Source organism: Gavialis gangeticus, unplaced genomic scaffold (genome assembly GCF_001723915.1).
Source record: "Gavialis gangeticus isolate Ggan-Ray unplaced genomic scaffold, GavGan_comp1, whole genome shotgun sequence".
NCBI lineage: Eukaryota > Metazoa > Chordata > Crocodylia > Gavialidae > Gavialis > Gavialis gangeticus.
Window position 1 is genome coordinate 46,156,977 of NW_017729033.1, and position 14,213 is coordinate 46,171,189.

Sequence of the window (14,213 nt, forward strand, 5' to 3'; positions counted from 1 at the left end):
GGCAACCACACCTGCAGTTTTCAGCCTGCTGCGCCTTAACACACAGTGTCATCTATATCACGAGTTTTGCCTGTCAGCAGCTTGAGGTGCAGTTCCCCACAAACCCCTGCACCTATCACCTTAAAATCTGGCAGGCTTCGTGACCTCAGCAGGGGCTAGCAAGCCTGCAGTGTTGACCCCACTGTGGCTTAACACATACACGACATGAGTTTTGCTCTCAAGATTTTGGGGTACAGTTTCTCTGAATCCCCTACACCTATCTTCTTGAAACACGGCACGCATAATGCCCTCAGAAGGGGCTACCATTCCTGCAACTTTCATCTAAATCGGGCCAGAAATGACACAGTTATAGCCTGTTTCAACCTTCCCCTATGGGCAAAATGTCAAAACGACAAATGGTTTTGATGGAACGAAACGGAACAAAAGTCTAAATGAAACACTGTTCTGTTGAAACATCAAAACACTGGTTCAAATGAAACTTCTGTTTCACACAGCCCTAGCTTCTAGGTATTATACTCAGTGTGAGCTCATAGAGGCTGTTGGGATGGAGAAAGGAGGTTGAGTAATTGAGATAGGGGTAACTGAGAATGAGGAAGGGTGAGCAATGGGAGGAGTGGTGAGGTAAGTGGAGAACTTTTGGCACGAAAAGCAAGAGATGAGATAAGCAGGATCAGAAGAGGGGAGAAGTATAAAAATCACTTGTTTATGTAGCTCCACAGTCCTAGTTGACCATCTCCATTTTGCTGGCCTCTAGGAGATAGTGGTGTATGACTGCATGGCATCTTGCAGGGAACAGGGCTTTGTTTTACATTTCTAGCTGCTGGAGTATCAGCTTGCTGGACTTTGCTGCCCTGTAGGGAGGCATTTTGGCACAGCAGGATTTTCCAACAATGTCACTTTAAAAAAGTGGAGGTGGTGACTTCAGTTTCCTAAGAAGAAACCAAAGGCTGTCCTGATCCCTGGTGATCTCACTGGTCTACTCTCATGCCAAGATAACACAAATTTGTTATTATTTGTAAATAATTATTCAGTTAGTCATATGTTTCATTTACTCCCCAGTGCAAAGAGAGACGGAAAGACATTTAATAATGCATGTACACAACTGCCATATATGTTTTTCTGATCAATAGTTGACTCTTATTAAGAGCAATTTGGCATTAAGTGTTCTATTAAATCCCCTATTGGCTCCCTTCCCATCCAGCCATTACTGTGAGTTGTTTTACTGTTTCAGAAGTTATTAACGTATAAACTTGGAGCTGAAGCCATAACCCAGATAAAATATTTAATCCCAGTCACTTGTTCCTGGTATTGCGTTCCTCCATGAAGGTACATAGTTATGTTCTACATGGACATAAACTTGGTGTAAAACAAAAGAGGTATTTGGCATCATCAGGCTATTAAAAAAACAATTTTCTGCTTGTGGCTTCGCTTTTGGATCTTCCTCACCTACCCTGACACAGAAATGGGACAAAAACCTCATAAAATCTTTGTATCTTTGCTGCCTGACAGGTTTCCTACTTTTTATAAAGGCATCTCTCTTAAATTTTGACTAATCATTATCTAATTATGTAGTATCCTGAGTATTCTTTTTTTCATATGCTGCTTGAATGATGGTTTTTGTTAATTTTTTCAGATGCACTGTAAATGAATGTTGAAGGGGTAGAATTTTATGTCGGCTTAGGATGCAGGGATCTAGGTGTCCTTTCTAAATGAAATTAGTATCATCTAAGTGGCTAAGCACTTCTGCAAGGAGTTGCATATTCTAGCGTAGTGGCCTCCAACCATTTTATGGTGAAGATCACTTTTTGGAAGTAAAGGGCACCCCAGGATCTACCCCACCCCCTGCCCTGCCCCATGCACCCCTGGACTGCAGAGTGCCCCAGACCCAGTTGGACTGGGCTGGGGCCCTATCCCACTTCTGTGCTGCAGCTGCAATGAGTTGTGCCTACCTGGCGGCCAGACTAACATGGCATTGTGCCCTGGTCTGGGACTCTTCATGATCCAGGGGTGCACGGGGAGTGTGGGGGTGGGCTCCTGCTGCTGGGAACAGCCTGATGGAGGCCCCAGGGGCCCATGCCCCCCGACCTGTGCTTGGGACAAGACAGTTGCTACTGTGGGTGGCCCGCTGTGCCCCGAGCATGGATGGGGGGGCACAGGCCCCCAGGGCCTCCACCAGGCTGCACTTAGCAGTGGGAGCCCCCTCATCCACCCCTGGATGACCAGATCTTCCCAGACCTGCCTGGGCAAGGGCCGTCCTCACATGAGTTCCCACTGCTGAGCTGAGTTGCGCCTGCATGTGGTCAGCTGCAGCTGCCTCTGTCCTTGCAGAGATGGGGAGGGAGTGCCCCCGCCCCCACCCTTCCCATGCCCCTGGAGGAGCCTCTGGGCTCCAATCCTCCCACCACCAGGCCGGGCTGTGGCCCTACTTACCTTCCCCTCCTTCTGGCTGTGCTGCAGGTCAGTTGCTCACTGCTGGGACCTTGATCTGGCCCCCTCCCCTTCCCACTCCCATAAATTGACCTGCTGGGGCTGGGGGAGGTGGGTGTACACATGCTCATGTGCCCAGCTATCCCCCCAGCCCAGGATCTACCTATCAATTGGGATTCTTGGGTTGGTGACCACTGTTTTAGCATTTTATCTTTTCTGTTTATTCAGCTACCCACTACAATTCTTAGGTAATTGTTATATCCCACACTTCCAGTTCAGACAACATACAATATTTCTCTGAAGTTTCAGTGCATCTGGGCAGGAAATGCTTGGATCTGATCCTTCACTGTTGATCTCCTCCCTTCAGCTTCACTCACCCTGTCTGAAATTCCCTTCAATGGAAGGGGGACAATCAGCTGAATACTGACTGTTTATTTCTATTGTCTGCATCTACTTGTTCTAGCAGGGCCTCATAAACACAGTGATCAGTTTGGTTGTTGGTTGTGTGGTTGTTCAGTTTTCCTTGTCTTTTGGCTACTTGTAGAAGCTGCAGCAGCCGGACAGTTGCCCACTGCTATTTAACACATGATAAGGCATAGCTATTCCTTTGGTTGAGGAGAAATCAGCCCTGGAGTGTGAGTGGAAGTGGGTATTAGTGGATGGTTGTTTTTGCACGGTGCCTTAGGCTACTTCTTCAGGATTCTGGTTATTGCTGCTTGTTGGTTTCCAAAACCAAATGAATCCCTATGCTTCTGATTCCTTCTCTGGTGGGCCCGTTTGTCGGTTTGCGGCTGGAGCCTGAGGCACAGAAAGGTTGTGTCCTAGCCAAGCACTAGGGTTGCCAACTCTGTTTGAATATATTTCGGGACTTTTCACCACGTGATGTAATGACATTAATGACTTGACATCAGGAAGGCAAATGCACATTACTATTACATTTAAAAAACCCACTGGACAACAGTATAAATCAGATTCAACATTTAATATTTATTTTAATGAATGCCTTATCATTTATCTCCCAGGTGACTCTCAGCAGTCTCCTGGAAATTTCTCTCTAATTAGCCAATTGCCTGTCAAGAACAATGCCCACCCCCACACACACCCAGGGACGGAGCCCTAGCCCCCACCCCCTATCTGGGCCTGCTCCCCCTTCTCTCCTGGTGTTTGGGGTCTAGGTCCACTCCCTGCTTCCCTTCTGCAGCGGCAGGAGGAAGGAAGGAGTGGGCCCAGGCCCAATGTGAGGGAGGACCAGGCCCAAGGGGGTGGAGAAGCTGGGGCATCATGCCAGGGGCGGAGCAGCGGGCCTGTGCCAACCTGGTGGTGGCGGAGTATGGGAGGAGTGGGCTTGGGGCCAAGGTGAGGGAGTGCCGGGGGGGGAGTGCGGGTGAGTGGGAGTGGGCCTGAGGGGCAAGGAAGCTCACCCCTTCCCCCTGCAGCTGCCGTACTGGGCTGAGCTGGGCTTGGCCGGGCCGCTGTGCCCACCCACTGGTGCAGCAGGATGGCTTTTCCCATGGCTCAGGCTTACACCCCCAACCCCACAGTTGGACCTGGGCCCACCATCACCACAGCCACCACTGCACACCCGTTCCTCCCTGCCTGGTGGGGCCTGCTTGGGGACAGGAGGAGTGGGCTTGGAGCTGAGGCAGGGGAGTGCGTGGTGGAGAAGTGGGCCCTGGCCCAAGGAGGCCCACTCCTTCCCTCCCCCAGCCGCTGCCATGGCCACGTTGGCCCAGGCCAGCTGTTCTCTCTTCCCCCTGTCACGGTGGGCCAGCTTTTCCCCACTCGGGGCCCTGTGCATTGGGCCCGGACACGCTCCCCTTCCCCCGCGTTGGCCCTGGGCCCACTCTGTGTTACCTGCAGGGTGGGGGGCGAGGCCAGTTGTGCTTACCTCTTCAGTCCATCCCCTGTGTCCCCCACCATCATGGCAGTGGGCTGCCTTCTGTCAGAACGCTTCTTCGCGCGCTGATTGACTGCCAATCAGAGCGCAAATAAAGAGTTACGGACAGACAGACGGCCAGATTTAGGCTTTAATATTAGACTAGCCAATTGGCCGTCAGGAATGATGTGGGGGAGGGGCCTGGGATGGCGAGCCGCCACCGAACCCCCCATGCTGCCGCTGTTCTGCCTCTTGCAGGGAGCGGGATGCGCACCCCACGCTACCGCAGCTCCCCACCTCTGCCCAGTCTTCGGTTCAGCTTCGGAATCATGGCGGCGCTCCCCCAAGCTTGGAGCACTTTGATTGGCTGACTGAAACAGCCAATCAGAGCGCGAATAAAGCATTAGTGACAGGCAGAGAGACCTAGACTTTTAGAATACTCCTGGAGACACCTGGGCAACCCTGGAGGGCTGGCAACCTTAGCAGGGCTGTGGCGTGGCTCTGGGGAAGCCAAGAGCAGAACCTAGGGTTCCTGATTCGCACATGCTTGCTTCAGTCACTGGCATTAAGCTAAAGTCTGTCTGCCTTATGAAGACGGCGCCGTGCCAGTCTGGGATGCCAGAGTGCTGCCCCAGGGAAGGGTGACGGAACGGATGGGAATGGCGCCCAAGGCCGTGTGACAGGCTGGTTGGGGTGAGGCCTCTGGGGCCCTGGCTGGGGCCCTTCTGCTCAGAGCAGCGGCAGGGAAGGAGGGCAGGGCTGTGGGCAAGATGCCGGCCTCGGGCCACAGCAGCTCTGCCCGGCTCAGCAGGGCCAGGGGGCGGAGCCTGGCGCGCGGGCGCGGCAGACACGCCGGAACTCTTCGGTTGGGAGGCGGGAGCCGCCCGCGCCCTGACCTGAGCCCTCGGTTGCTAGGAGACGAGGGAGCGAGCGGTGCCCCCGTGAAAGCGGCCCGGGCGGCCGCGCGCGGGGATGATGCTGGACCAGGACAGCGGGCTCTCCCTCGTCATCGCGCACATCGTGCAGAGACTCAAGGGCTCCAGCCTCCACTCCCAGCTGGAGCGACAGGCGCGGGTGAGCTCCCGCCCGATGCAGGCGGGGCTCGGGGGGACCCCCGGCCGCGTCCAGGTGCAGGGGCCGCTGCGGCTGGGCCCGTCTTGCTCGGAGCGTATGAAATGAGGCCTCCGCTGCTTGCTGCGGGACCAGGGCCCAGTGCTCCCCGCTGGTTCCCGGGGTCTGCCGCTGCCCGGTCCTCGCAGGCTGGGGTTGGGGTGGGGGTGAGATCCTTTTGTATCTGCCCCATTGCTAATAACCAATTGTTCTGCTTCCCGCTGGTTGCTTTCTGGCCTCTTCCCCATCCGTTTTCTTTAAACACGGCCTCATTTTGAGCAGGGCGTTGGACTAGGCCTGTCCGGGTCCCTTCCCACCCTCGACTCGTTGGGCACTTGCTTAAAGGGGTGGGGCAGGGGGGGCAGTACAAAAAAGGGAGCTACCTGTGAATTCTTGCTGCCCATCCTGCTCCTGTTTGGTTTCTACACTGTGTTTTCCCTTGTGGGTTTTGCTGAAGGGGCTAGCACTAAGGCCCCATGTAAGAGGTGGACACTAGGTCTTAGTGTCTGGTTGGGTCTTGGGGTCACTGGGTTCTGAGCACAGTTTATTTTCAATTAGGATTTGCTTCTGTTTTAAATTCAGTTTCGGATTTAATTGAATTGTATTTGTGATATGTAGGCTATTGGCATTATGCCCTTTCTGACTTGAATATAGGGGTACAGGTTGTAGCCGTGTTGATCTAAGGACATAAGCAGACAAGGTTGTTTGGGGAAATCTTTGATATTTTATTAGACCAACTCAAATAGTTGGAAAAAAAATTCTTAGCAAGCTTTTAGGTTTAAAAACCCTTCATCAGGCTGAGGAAGCATCTGCAGTTGGTGTGTGCTCTTCCTGGATGGAAGGAATGGTAGAGGAGCCAGAGGCTGGTATGCAGGCAAGATGGACAGTAAATGAAGATGGGTTTAAATCTGCAGTTGGTGCATGGGCAACTGGTGCCTCCTAATACTGGGAGGGTGCCAGTGGCTGATCGCTGACCGGGAGGTGGGGGATCCCTCAGTGGCCAGTTGGGGTTAGGGGAGCTGGGAGCAGAGGGGGAAAAAAAAATTGAGTGGGTGGGGGCTGAGCACATGCAAAAGTCATCGGGGAAGGGGTGGGGGGAGGGGTAAGGACCCATGTGTAGGAGGGAGTGAGGCTAGTGCTGGCACTTTCCTCTCACCAGGGGTCATTGCCCGGTGCCGGCGTCCACTGTCCCCTAGCCCTACACTACTGGGCAGCCTCCCCACACTGCCTGGGAGAGCTCGGAGCTGGAGTGAGGCCAGCCTTGGCTGTACCTCTACCACGGAGGAGGCAGAGTCCCTGGGACCCCCACCCCACTCCAGCTAAGTTGTCCCCAGTGGCTTCTGCGGAGTCGTGGCTCTGGGGAGACAAGGGGGACAGAGCCCCTCCCCCGATCTTGCGCGGGGCAAGGGAGGGCTGCAGTTGCGAGGCAAGCTGGGTTCTGCCTGCTTCATGCCTTACTGCAGCTTTTGAAAGTGGTGCAGCACAGCGCCACGTGCCTTGCTTCACACACATGGTGCCATGCTGCTTTCAAAGGCTACAGCGAGGTGCAGGAGACACAGGGCTCCAATTGCCCCATTACCCAGCCTGGCCAGGACCCCATTCATGATGAATGGGGCCCTGGCTGGGCCGGGTTGAGAGACAGTCCCCACAGTGCAGCAGGGAGTGGGGCAGGGGCGAATTATTCACCCCTGTCCCAATCCCTATCCCTCCTGCCCTGTGGGGGTCTTGATTTCCACCTCCTCTGCTTCCAAAGAAGAAACCCTACCTACTTGCTTGTGCTTGCTGTGCTGTGCTGAGCTGGCTGCAAGGCCAGCTGCAAGCCCGGTGTGCCCCTCCCCCTGCTGCAGAAGCCTGCATCCGGGTTGCCCAGCAGCAAATCCAGAAGTGCCGCCGGCATTTCAGGCAGGGCACAGCCAATCTTGGGGTGCACGTGTGCACCCACTATGTGTCACCAGTGAGTTGGTGTGTGCTCTTCCTGGAGGGAGTTAATAGTAAAAAAGTCAGAGGCTGGGCTGGTATGTATGCAAGACAGACAGTCAGTGAAGATGTAAGTTGAGGAGTCAGTGGGTGAGAGAGAGGCTGGGGTTCGGGGGGAATGAATGTAGCTGGTAGATAGTGGAGAGGTACTGGGATGTCATATATTAGGCATGTTATAATGTGTCATAAATCCAGTGTTTAATTTTAGTCCATGACTTTTTGTATCCAGCAGGTTGATGAAGTCAAGTTCGTAGGCTTGTCTGTGAAAAGTGTTTTGTAAATGGTAAATGAGGATTAGAGCTGAGAGCTTGGAGAGGAGAGTGGTTTTCTTGTGAGAAATGTGCCCCCCCACAGGTAGTTGGGTATTCTTGTCTTTGATAATGAATGGACACCAGAAATCTATCATAAACAAGACTACCCAACTACCTGTGAGGAGTATAATAACTTCAGAACTGGTCTAATACATTTTCTAGCTCTGACTTCATAGCTGGGTGGCCGTTTTTACAGCATGATAGATACTTTGCAAGTGTAGCTGGTCTAAATTAATTGTACAGTTAACTCATTAATTGTGTAATTATGTGATGTGTTGAAAGGGCTTTAGTTCTGGGTAGCACAGTAATGTGGGTTTTTTTCCCCCTTAAGTTTTCTCTTTTGAAACATTTGATAACATTATGGAGAGGTTGCTTTTGGCCTTGGTTTTCACAGAATTTGAATTGTGAACCAAATGAAAATTGATTGTGGTCCAGTACACATGATCTTCTAGAGCAGCATTTATCAACCAGTGAGTCATAACCCAAAAGTGGGTCGCAAGAATATTTGAAAGGGTTGCGAGCAGGTTCCCAGAAAAACCCATGAAAGCACAGGTTTCCTCTTGAGGGCTGGCAGCATTCTAGCCTGCAAGCTGCTGCTTGGGATAATTGGAGGCAGTGGGCGCATGTGTGTCTGTGCGGGCAGATGCACGTAACCAGCATAGAGCAAGGCCGGGTCATGGGAACAGCCCCAGCCGCTGAACACAGGTAAGTATGGGGAGTGAGGGGATGGACATCCAGAGGACTCTGTGGAGTCAGGGGGATGTGTGCGTGTGCGTGCCTGCCTGCCAGCCAGCCAGCCAGCTAGTGCTGGGGATAGCGGCCTGGTACAGGGCTGCGCCAGGGCAGGGGGAGTGTCAGGAGAAGATGCTTGGCCCTTCAAGTGGGGAAGGAGGTGGGGATGGTCCTTTGCAGTGGGGAGCTGTGTGTCTGCGCCAGAATGCATACAAGCAGGGGCCCCAACTTGTTGCTTGCACTCTGGCCCAAACAGGATTGGGGCAGCTGGGGGCCCCCTCTGGCAGGGCTGGGGGGAGGGGACTGTGGATCGGGAGTGAGGGACACCAACATTGTCCTGGAGGGCAGGGAGCTGTGGCTTGGGGGTGAGGGACACCCGTAGGGTTGGGGGGTGCAGCAAGGTCAGGGAGCTGTGGCTTGGGGTTGAGGGGCACCAACAGGGCCCCGGGAGGCAAGGGAGAGGACTGTGGGTCGGGCACTGGCAGCGCCAGGTGGTGTGGTTTGGGACAAGCCATCAATCTTGGGAAATGGGTCCTGGTATGAGAAGTTGAGAACCACTGTTCTAGGATAGAACAAATGATTTGGTAATTTGCCTTACTGTTATAAGCCATATGTCAGATAACAGGACTGGCGGTTAGGTATGCAAGTCTCTTTGTGCATATAGTTCAGGGGTGGCCAGTTATTTTGGCTGGAGGGCCACTTAAGGAGTTTTAGAGAGCTGTCACAGGCCAGGTCAACACTCCCCACACCTGCCATGCTGCGTCAGCACCCCCTCACCTGCAACAGCTCACTAAAACTTCCTAAGTGGCCCTGTGTTTGGCTGGGTGGATGAGATGGGGCTGTGGGCAGGAAATGGTATCTGGGAGCAGGATGGGCAGGCAGGACCAGGGCTAGGGTTAGGGTCATGGGGCTGGGGCTGGAGCCTGGGGCAGACTCATGATCCGGTCTCTGTATGTCTCTGTGATGGGCACTGTTTCTGCGGGCAGGGGCATGTGGGGAGCAGATCACGACTCTGTGCCGGGCCCCAGCCCCCTTCTGTCACTACCCTGTAATCCCAGTCCCACCCCTCCTGTCCTGATCCTGGATGCTGCTCCCTGCCTGCCTGTGCCCCCATCCCATCTGCCTAGTCACATACCCTGCCCGTGAGGGTCCCAGATGGTTTGCATGGAGACCCTACCCATCTGCTCTGTTCGGCGCCTCTGGTGGTGGGTGCTGGGGGGACAGGCTGGAGTGCCCAGGCAGCAGGACCAGGTCCAGCAGCCAGGAGCCGGTGCTGCAGGGGCTGCTGGGAAATGGAGTCTGGCTGCCACACCATCCCAGCCCCCTGCGCTATGACCTGAGCTTCCCCTCATACCTGGGCTGGGTGGCCCCCCAAAATGCCTTGTCAGGTTGGACTTGACCCCTGGCCTTATTTTGCCCATCCCTGATTGGGAAGGGTGTATAGCGTAAAAGTACAAGTATAAAGCAGCCACAATAACAGAATATAATGCAGTGTCACAGCCCGGTCAGTCTTGAAAGCATCATGGAGTATGTGAATTTGAGAAGTTTCTTGAAGCTTGTAAGTCTATTTATATGGAATAGTGTGGATAGAGATGACAAAATAGGGGGAATAAGAAGGGAGCTTTGTAAGAGGGAGGCCTTGGAGGGTTTGGATTAGCCTGGAGTTGTGCAAAGTTTCAGGTACAGTGAGCGAGAGTATTTTGAAATGTGAAGTCATATTTCGTGGTTTTAATGCTCTGGTTCCATCATTTGCTATTGCTTTTGAAAGGTTATGTTTGGATCCTGTTTCTTTTTTCAGGAATCTGTGCATTCTCTTTGGTCATGAGTTGATGCACTTCAGGCGAGAGGCAAGGATTTCTTAGGGTGATATCTTTTATTGGACCAACTGTGTATGCACTTCACGTACATTACCCTCTTTTTACAAACAACAGATCTGTCTTGTTTTACTTTTAATACTTCTAATTTTTTACCTTTCTTGCTGCCAGAACTCTGGCTCATATTGGGTCCTTCCAGTGCTGGCTGGTTGTAACAGTACTTTGAGGAGTTGCTGCTTTCTCTCCTGTTTGGTTTATGACCTATATTGTGGAAAATGAAGATTGAATTTTGTTGTTGTTTGTCTCGAATTACTGCTTAATTCAGGCCTTTATGTTGGCTAGCTTTGAAGTTGCAAATTGTGTACAAAATCTTGCTATTGTTATGCAAGTCAACTCGGCTCCCATTTATCTGTAGAACACAGTCTGTTTTCTGTCTGTTATGTTCAGTTCCTGACCTGAGTGTTATGGTATAATCTGTGCCATTTGCAGTATGGAACATCTCTACACAAGGCCTTATTCTGGTCAATTCTCAGTTATTTTGAAGTCTGTGGCTGAGGTTTTTGGTTCTTAAAGCTTAAATTTTTAGCTGTTCCTTGTTTTTACTGTGTATACTGCTCTACAATGCATAATCTTGAAAGGACTTTGTCAGTTATATAGGTGAATGTCAGGTTTCTCCAAATCCACTCTTGAAAAATGTGTATGTACATGACAACTGTTGAATTCATGTAGGTCAGGAGTAGTGTGTGCACACAATGCCCCCTTACAATTACTGCTGTAATGGTTGCCATGCAGTTGGTGATTAAAGCCGTTTCATGTATTATAGCAAGGAGTTTATTAATTTCCTAATTAATATGTTTTGTTTAAATGCTGGCAGGCAATGCTTAGAAGGAACAGGTTCCCTTGTCAGTAGGTTTACATAACTTTTGGGAGAAAAACTGGATTTCATAAGAGTATTAATGAACATTGTTGAAAGACTTGGGAAATGAGATTTGTAAAGAAGATACGGGAGATTTCCCCTTAGTATTATTTTCATATGCATTATATTGTTCTTAGTATCATTTTAAATAATCAGCTTCTCAAGCACAGAGAAGAAAGAGCAATACTTTTCCAAGACCTCAAGGCCCCTCTGCTTCAGCTCAATGGTACTTCATAGACCTCAGCAAAGAGACTGTTCTGTCACTCTTGTCACAGATCAAATGGGTTGTCTTAGCTCCTGTCCAGTGGTATAAAAGGTTTGAGTGTATCCCTGAGATGCATTGTATTAGGGGCTGAGTTCTGAGGCTTTGCTAATAGGAGTTTCAGGTTAATGTTAAAGGTTAACCCAATGAAGTGTCAGTGTGCCTTAGTTTTAAAATGTTAAAGTAACCCATATCGGTTACCAAGGACTAGATATTAGACTGTGGTGTTCCATGAAAAGCTATGTACACGAAAAACAATAGGCAGGGAGCCTGGTTTTATGGATTATAGAATTGAGAATGGACATCTGGTTTTACTGCCTAGTTCAGCTATAGGTGTGTGGTTGGATAGTTTGCTAATATATATCCTTTCTTGGCTCCACATTTTGAGCTTCTTTCCTTCTGTTATGTTGTAATGATGAAAAATAGGGTTAGATGGGAGACCTACAGTGGAACCCTTTTCATTCAGAAGATGCATTGCCATGAAATCACAGTGCTTAGTGCAAATTGTGTTGATCTTATGAAAATATTTTAGAGAAAAATAGGAGAGAGTTCTGACAAGGTTAAATTAAATTGTCTTATTTTGACATTTTTTGAAAGAATGTTTGGAAATTATTTTCTGTTTCATAAACAACCGAAAGGGTAAATGAAACACTTCAGTTAATCCAAAGCCTTTTTAAACAAAATCTTTGTGGAGACTTTCACAATTTTTAGAATTCATTCTGTTTTGAAATGAACCAATGTTTCAGAATCTTTAACCTTTCACAAAATGTAATTTCTATCCTCTGCATAGCTCTAATAAAAAAATCTGCTAATAATGGTGGGTCACTTGAATCCCATGGTGACAAGAACAGTGTTAATCTGCATCGATATGAAATAGATGAAGCAAAAAATAAACAGAATAGGCCCTAATGCTTATGGGTAAAGAAGCTATTAAAGCTACTGCTTCTGGCAAGTAGAGGCCCCCCATGCTTAACATAAGGGCAAGGGAAAAAGAAAGAGGAAAAATGAAGCAGGTGTTTTTTTAAAGACCGAAATAAACAAGAGAGGACAATGGTGGTAGTAGTCCATGCCAAGACATTTTCAGGTTGCAGTTTAATATAGACGTCTCTGTAAAGGTGGGTGTTGAGGGAAGATTTGAAGGAAAACAAAGATTTGAAGGCTGTACACACAGGTTTGGAAAGGGATTTCCAAACCTTCAGCATTGGACCTTACTTAAAAGTCCAACACTGACAAACGTACACGTGCTTTAGAAAAATAGGCCGCTAGGCGATAGAGCCCAGTAAGAGTGGGGGAGGCAAAGTGTGGTTTGATCAGCTAGAGAAGATCTTGAGGGAACTTAAAGTTTAGGACATGAGGTTTATTTAACGGAAAAGAGGGACCTGCTTGAGGGATCTAAAAGGGAGAAGTAGCATGATTAGAGTGCCTGCCTACGAGTTGGAGTCGGTCATTGGAGTTGACCTGAGATGGAGATTGGTGAAGTCTGAGGAGAATGTTCCATTTGCTATTTACCATTGACAATGGCCTGGATGAGAGTTTTGGAGATGTGGGTAGAGAGCGAAGTCTGTTTTTTGGAGATGCTATGAACTAGCAACAGACAAGATTTGAATGTGTGATCCTGAAGAGAAGCAGTGAGGCATTGTATAATAGCTAGATAGGGTAGACAGATTGCAAGGTAACTGAGAAAGTCATTTTGATTACATTTTTCTTTGATATTAAAGAATTAGTGATGCTGAACCTTACTGGTATCAAAGATCAAATACAGACATGGATCACCTCTCTGAAATGTAACATTTGTATAACAAAACCTATCAAATAATGGTAGACTCATGATTCACCATAATAATTATTAAATTCCTTTTCATGAGTCATATTTAACGAACATCTTACTGAGACTTCCTGATATAAATAGAGCTTGTAATCTTGTGTAAATGGTTCAGCAGTAACATTTGCAATATGAGGAGTCTTCAATTGAACACGGTTATGAATATGTTAAGGAGATTAAGGAGTTCAGAAAAAACAGGATTGCACAAAATCTTTATCAGTAGTATGGATTATATATGAATTACTCTGCAATCCTGTTAAAACACATTCTTAACCATTTCTTTTTCTGAAAAAGTAAATATTAAGTCCAAACAAATGTGGACTCTTAAGATTTTTTTATCATATAAATTACTTTAAGTATGCCTACATAGCTGTTCCACAGTCACTGTGGGTGCATCTACACATGCAAGCATGTACACTTGTAGCAGTTCAAATAGAAACGGTACAAATTTGAGCTAAGGCTGTTTCTCTCAGCGCACGTGCCTGGACCTGCACTTTGTTGTGGAGCAAATTGTGCCACTTGTGCAAATAAGCCTGCCTGGCTCCTCCCAGACCTGCCTCCAGGGGGAGCTAGAGCCTGGGGCCAGCACCTGTGCTGGCCCCAGCGGTATAAAAACCTGCCCTGGCAAGCAGCTCAGGGCTGTTTGCCCTCAGGAACTTCGGAGGCCCAGGCACTTGGTATCTGGGGACAGTAGCCCCTGGTGTCAGCTAGACTGCTGAAGTAGCATCCCAAATTCACTTTTTAAAATACCCCAAAATCTACATTCTTCCGCAATTAGAACAAGGGGGGGGGCGGAATTGATCAGCTGGGTAATGTTTTATTGTTATATTTACAATGTTAAAGAAATTTGGAAGCTTACCATTGTCTCTAGCATCATAATAAATAAATCCTAAATTTCTATGTTTTAATGTTTGCTTTTGGTTTTCTTCTCACATGGTGGGTGTGTGATGGGGTGATGTGGGGTTT

At 49.2% G+C, this 14,213-nt stretch overlaps 1 protein-coding gene across 1 annotated transcript in view; it reads left to right on the forward strand.

Moving 5' to 3' along the window:
- The first annotated feature begins 5,188 nt into the window (after window positions 1-5,188).
- Window positions 5,189-14,213, forward strand: part of TBC1D19 (TBC1 domain family member 19) — a 181,569-nt gene continuing 172,544 nt past the window's right edge. Inside the window, exon 1 of the mRNA XM_019526444.1 lies at window positions 5,189-5,377. Coding sequence (XP_019381989.1) covers window positions 5,276-5,377 — 102 coding nt within the window. The 5' untranslated portion in view covers window positions 5,189-5,275. The remainder of the gene's footprint in view (window positions 5,378-14,213) is intronic.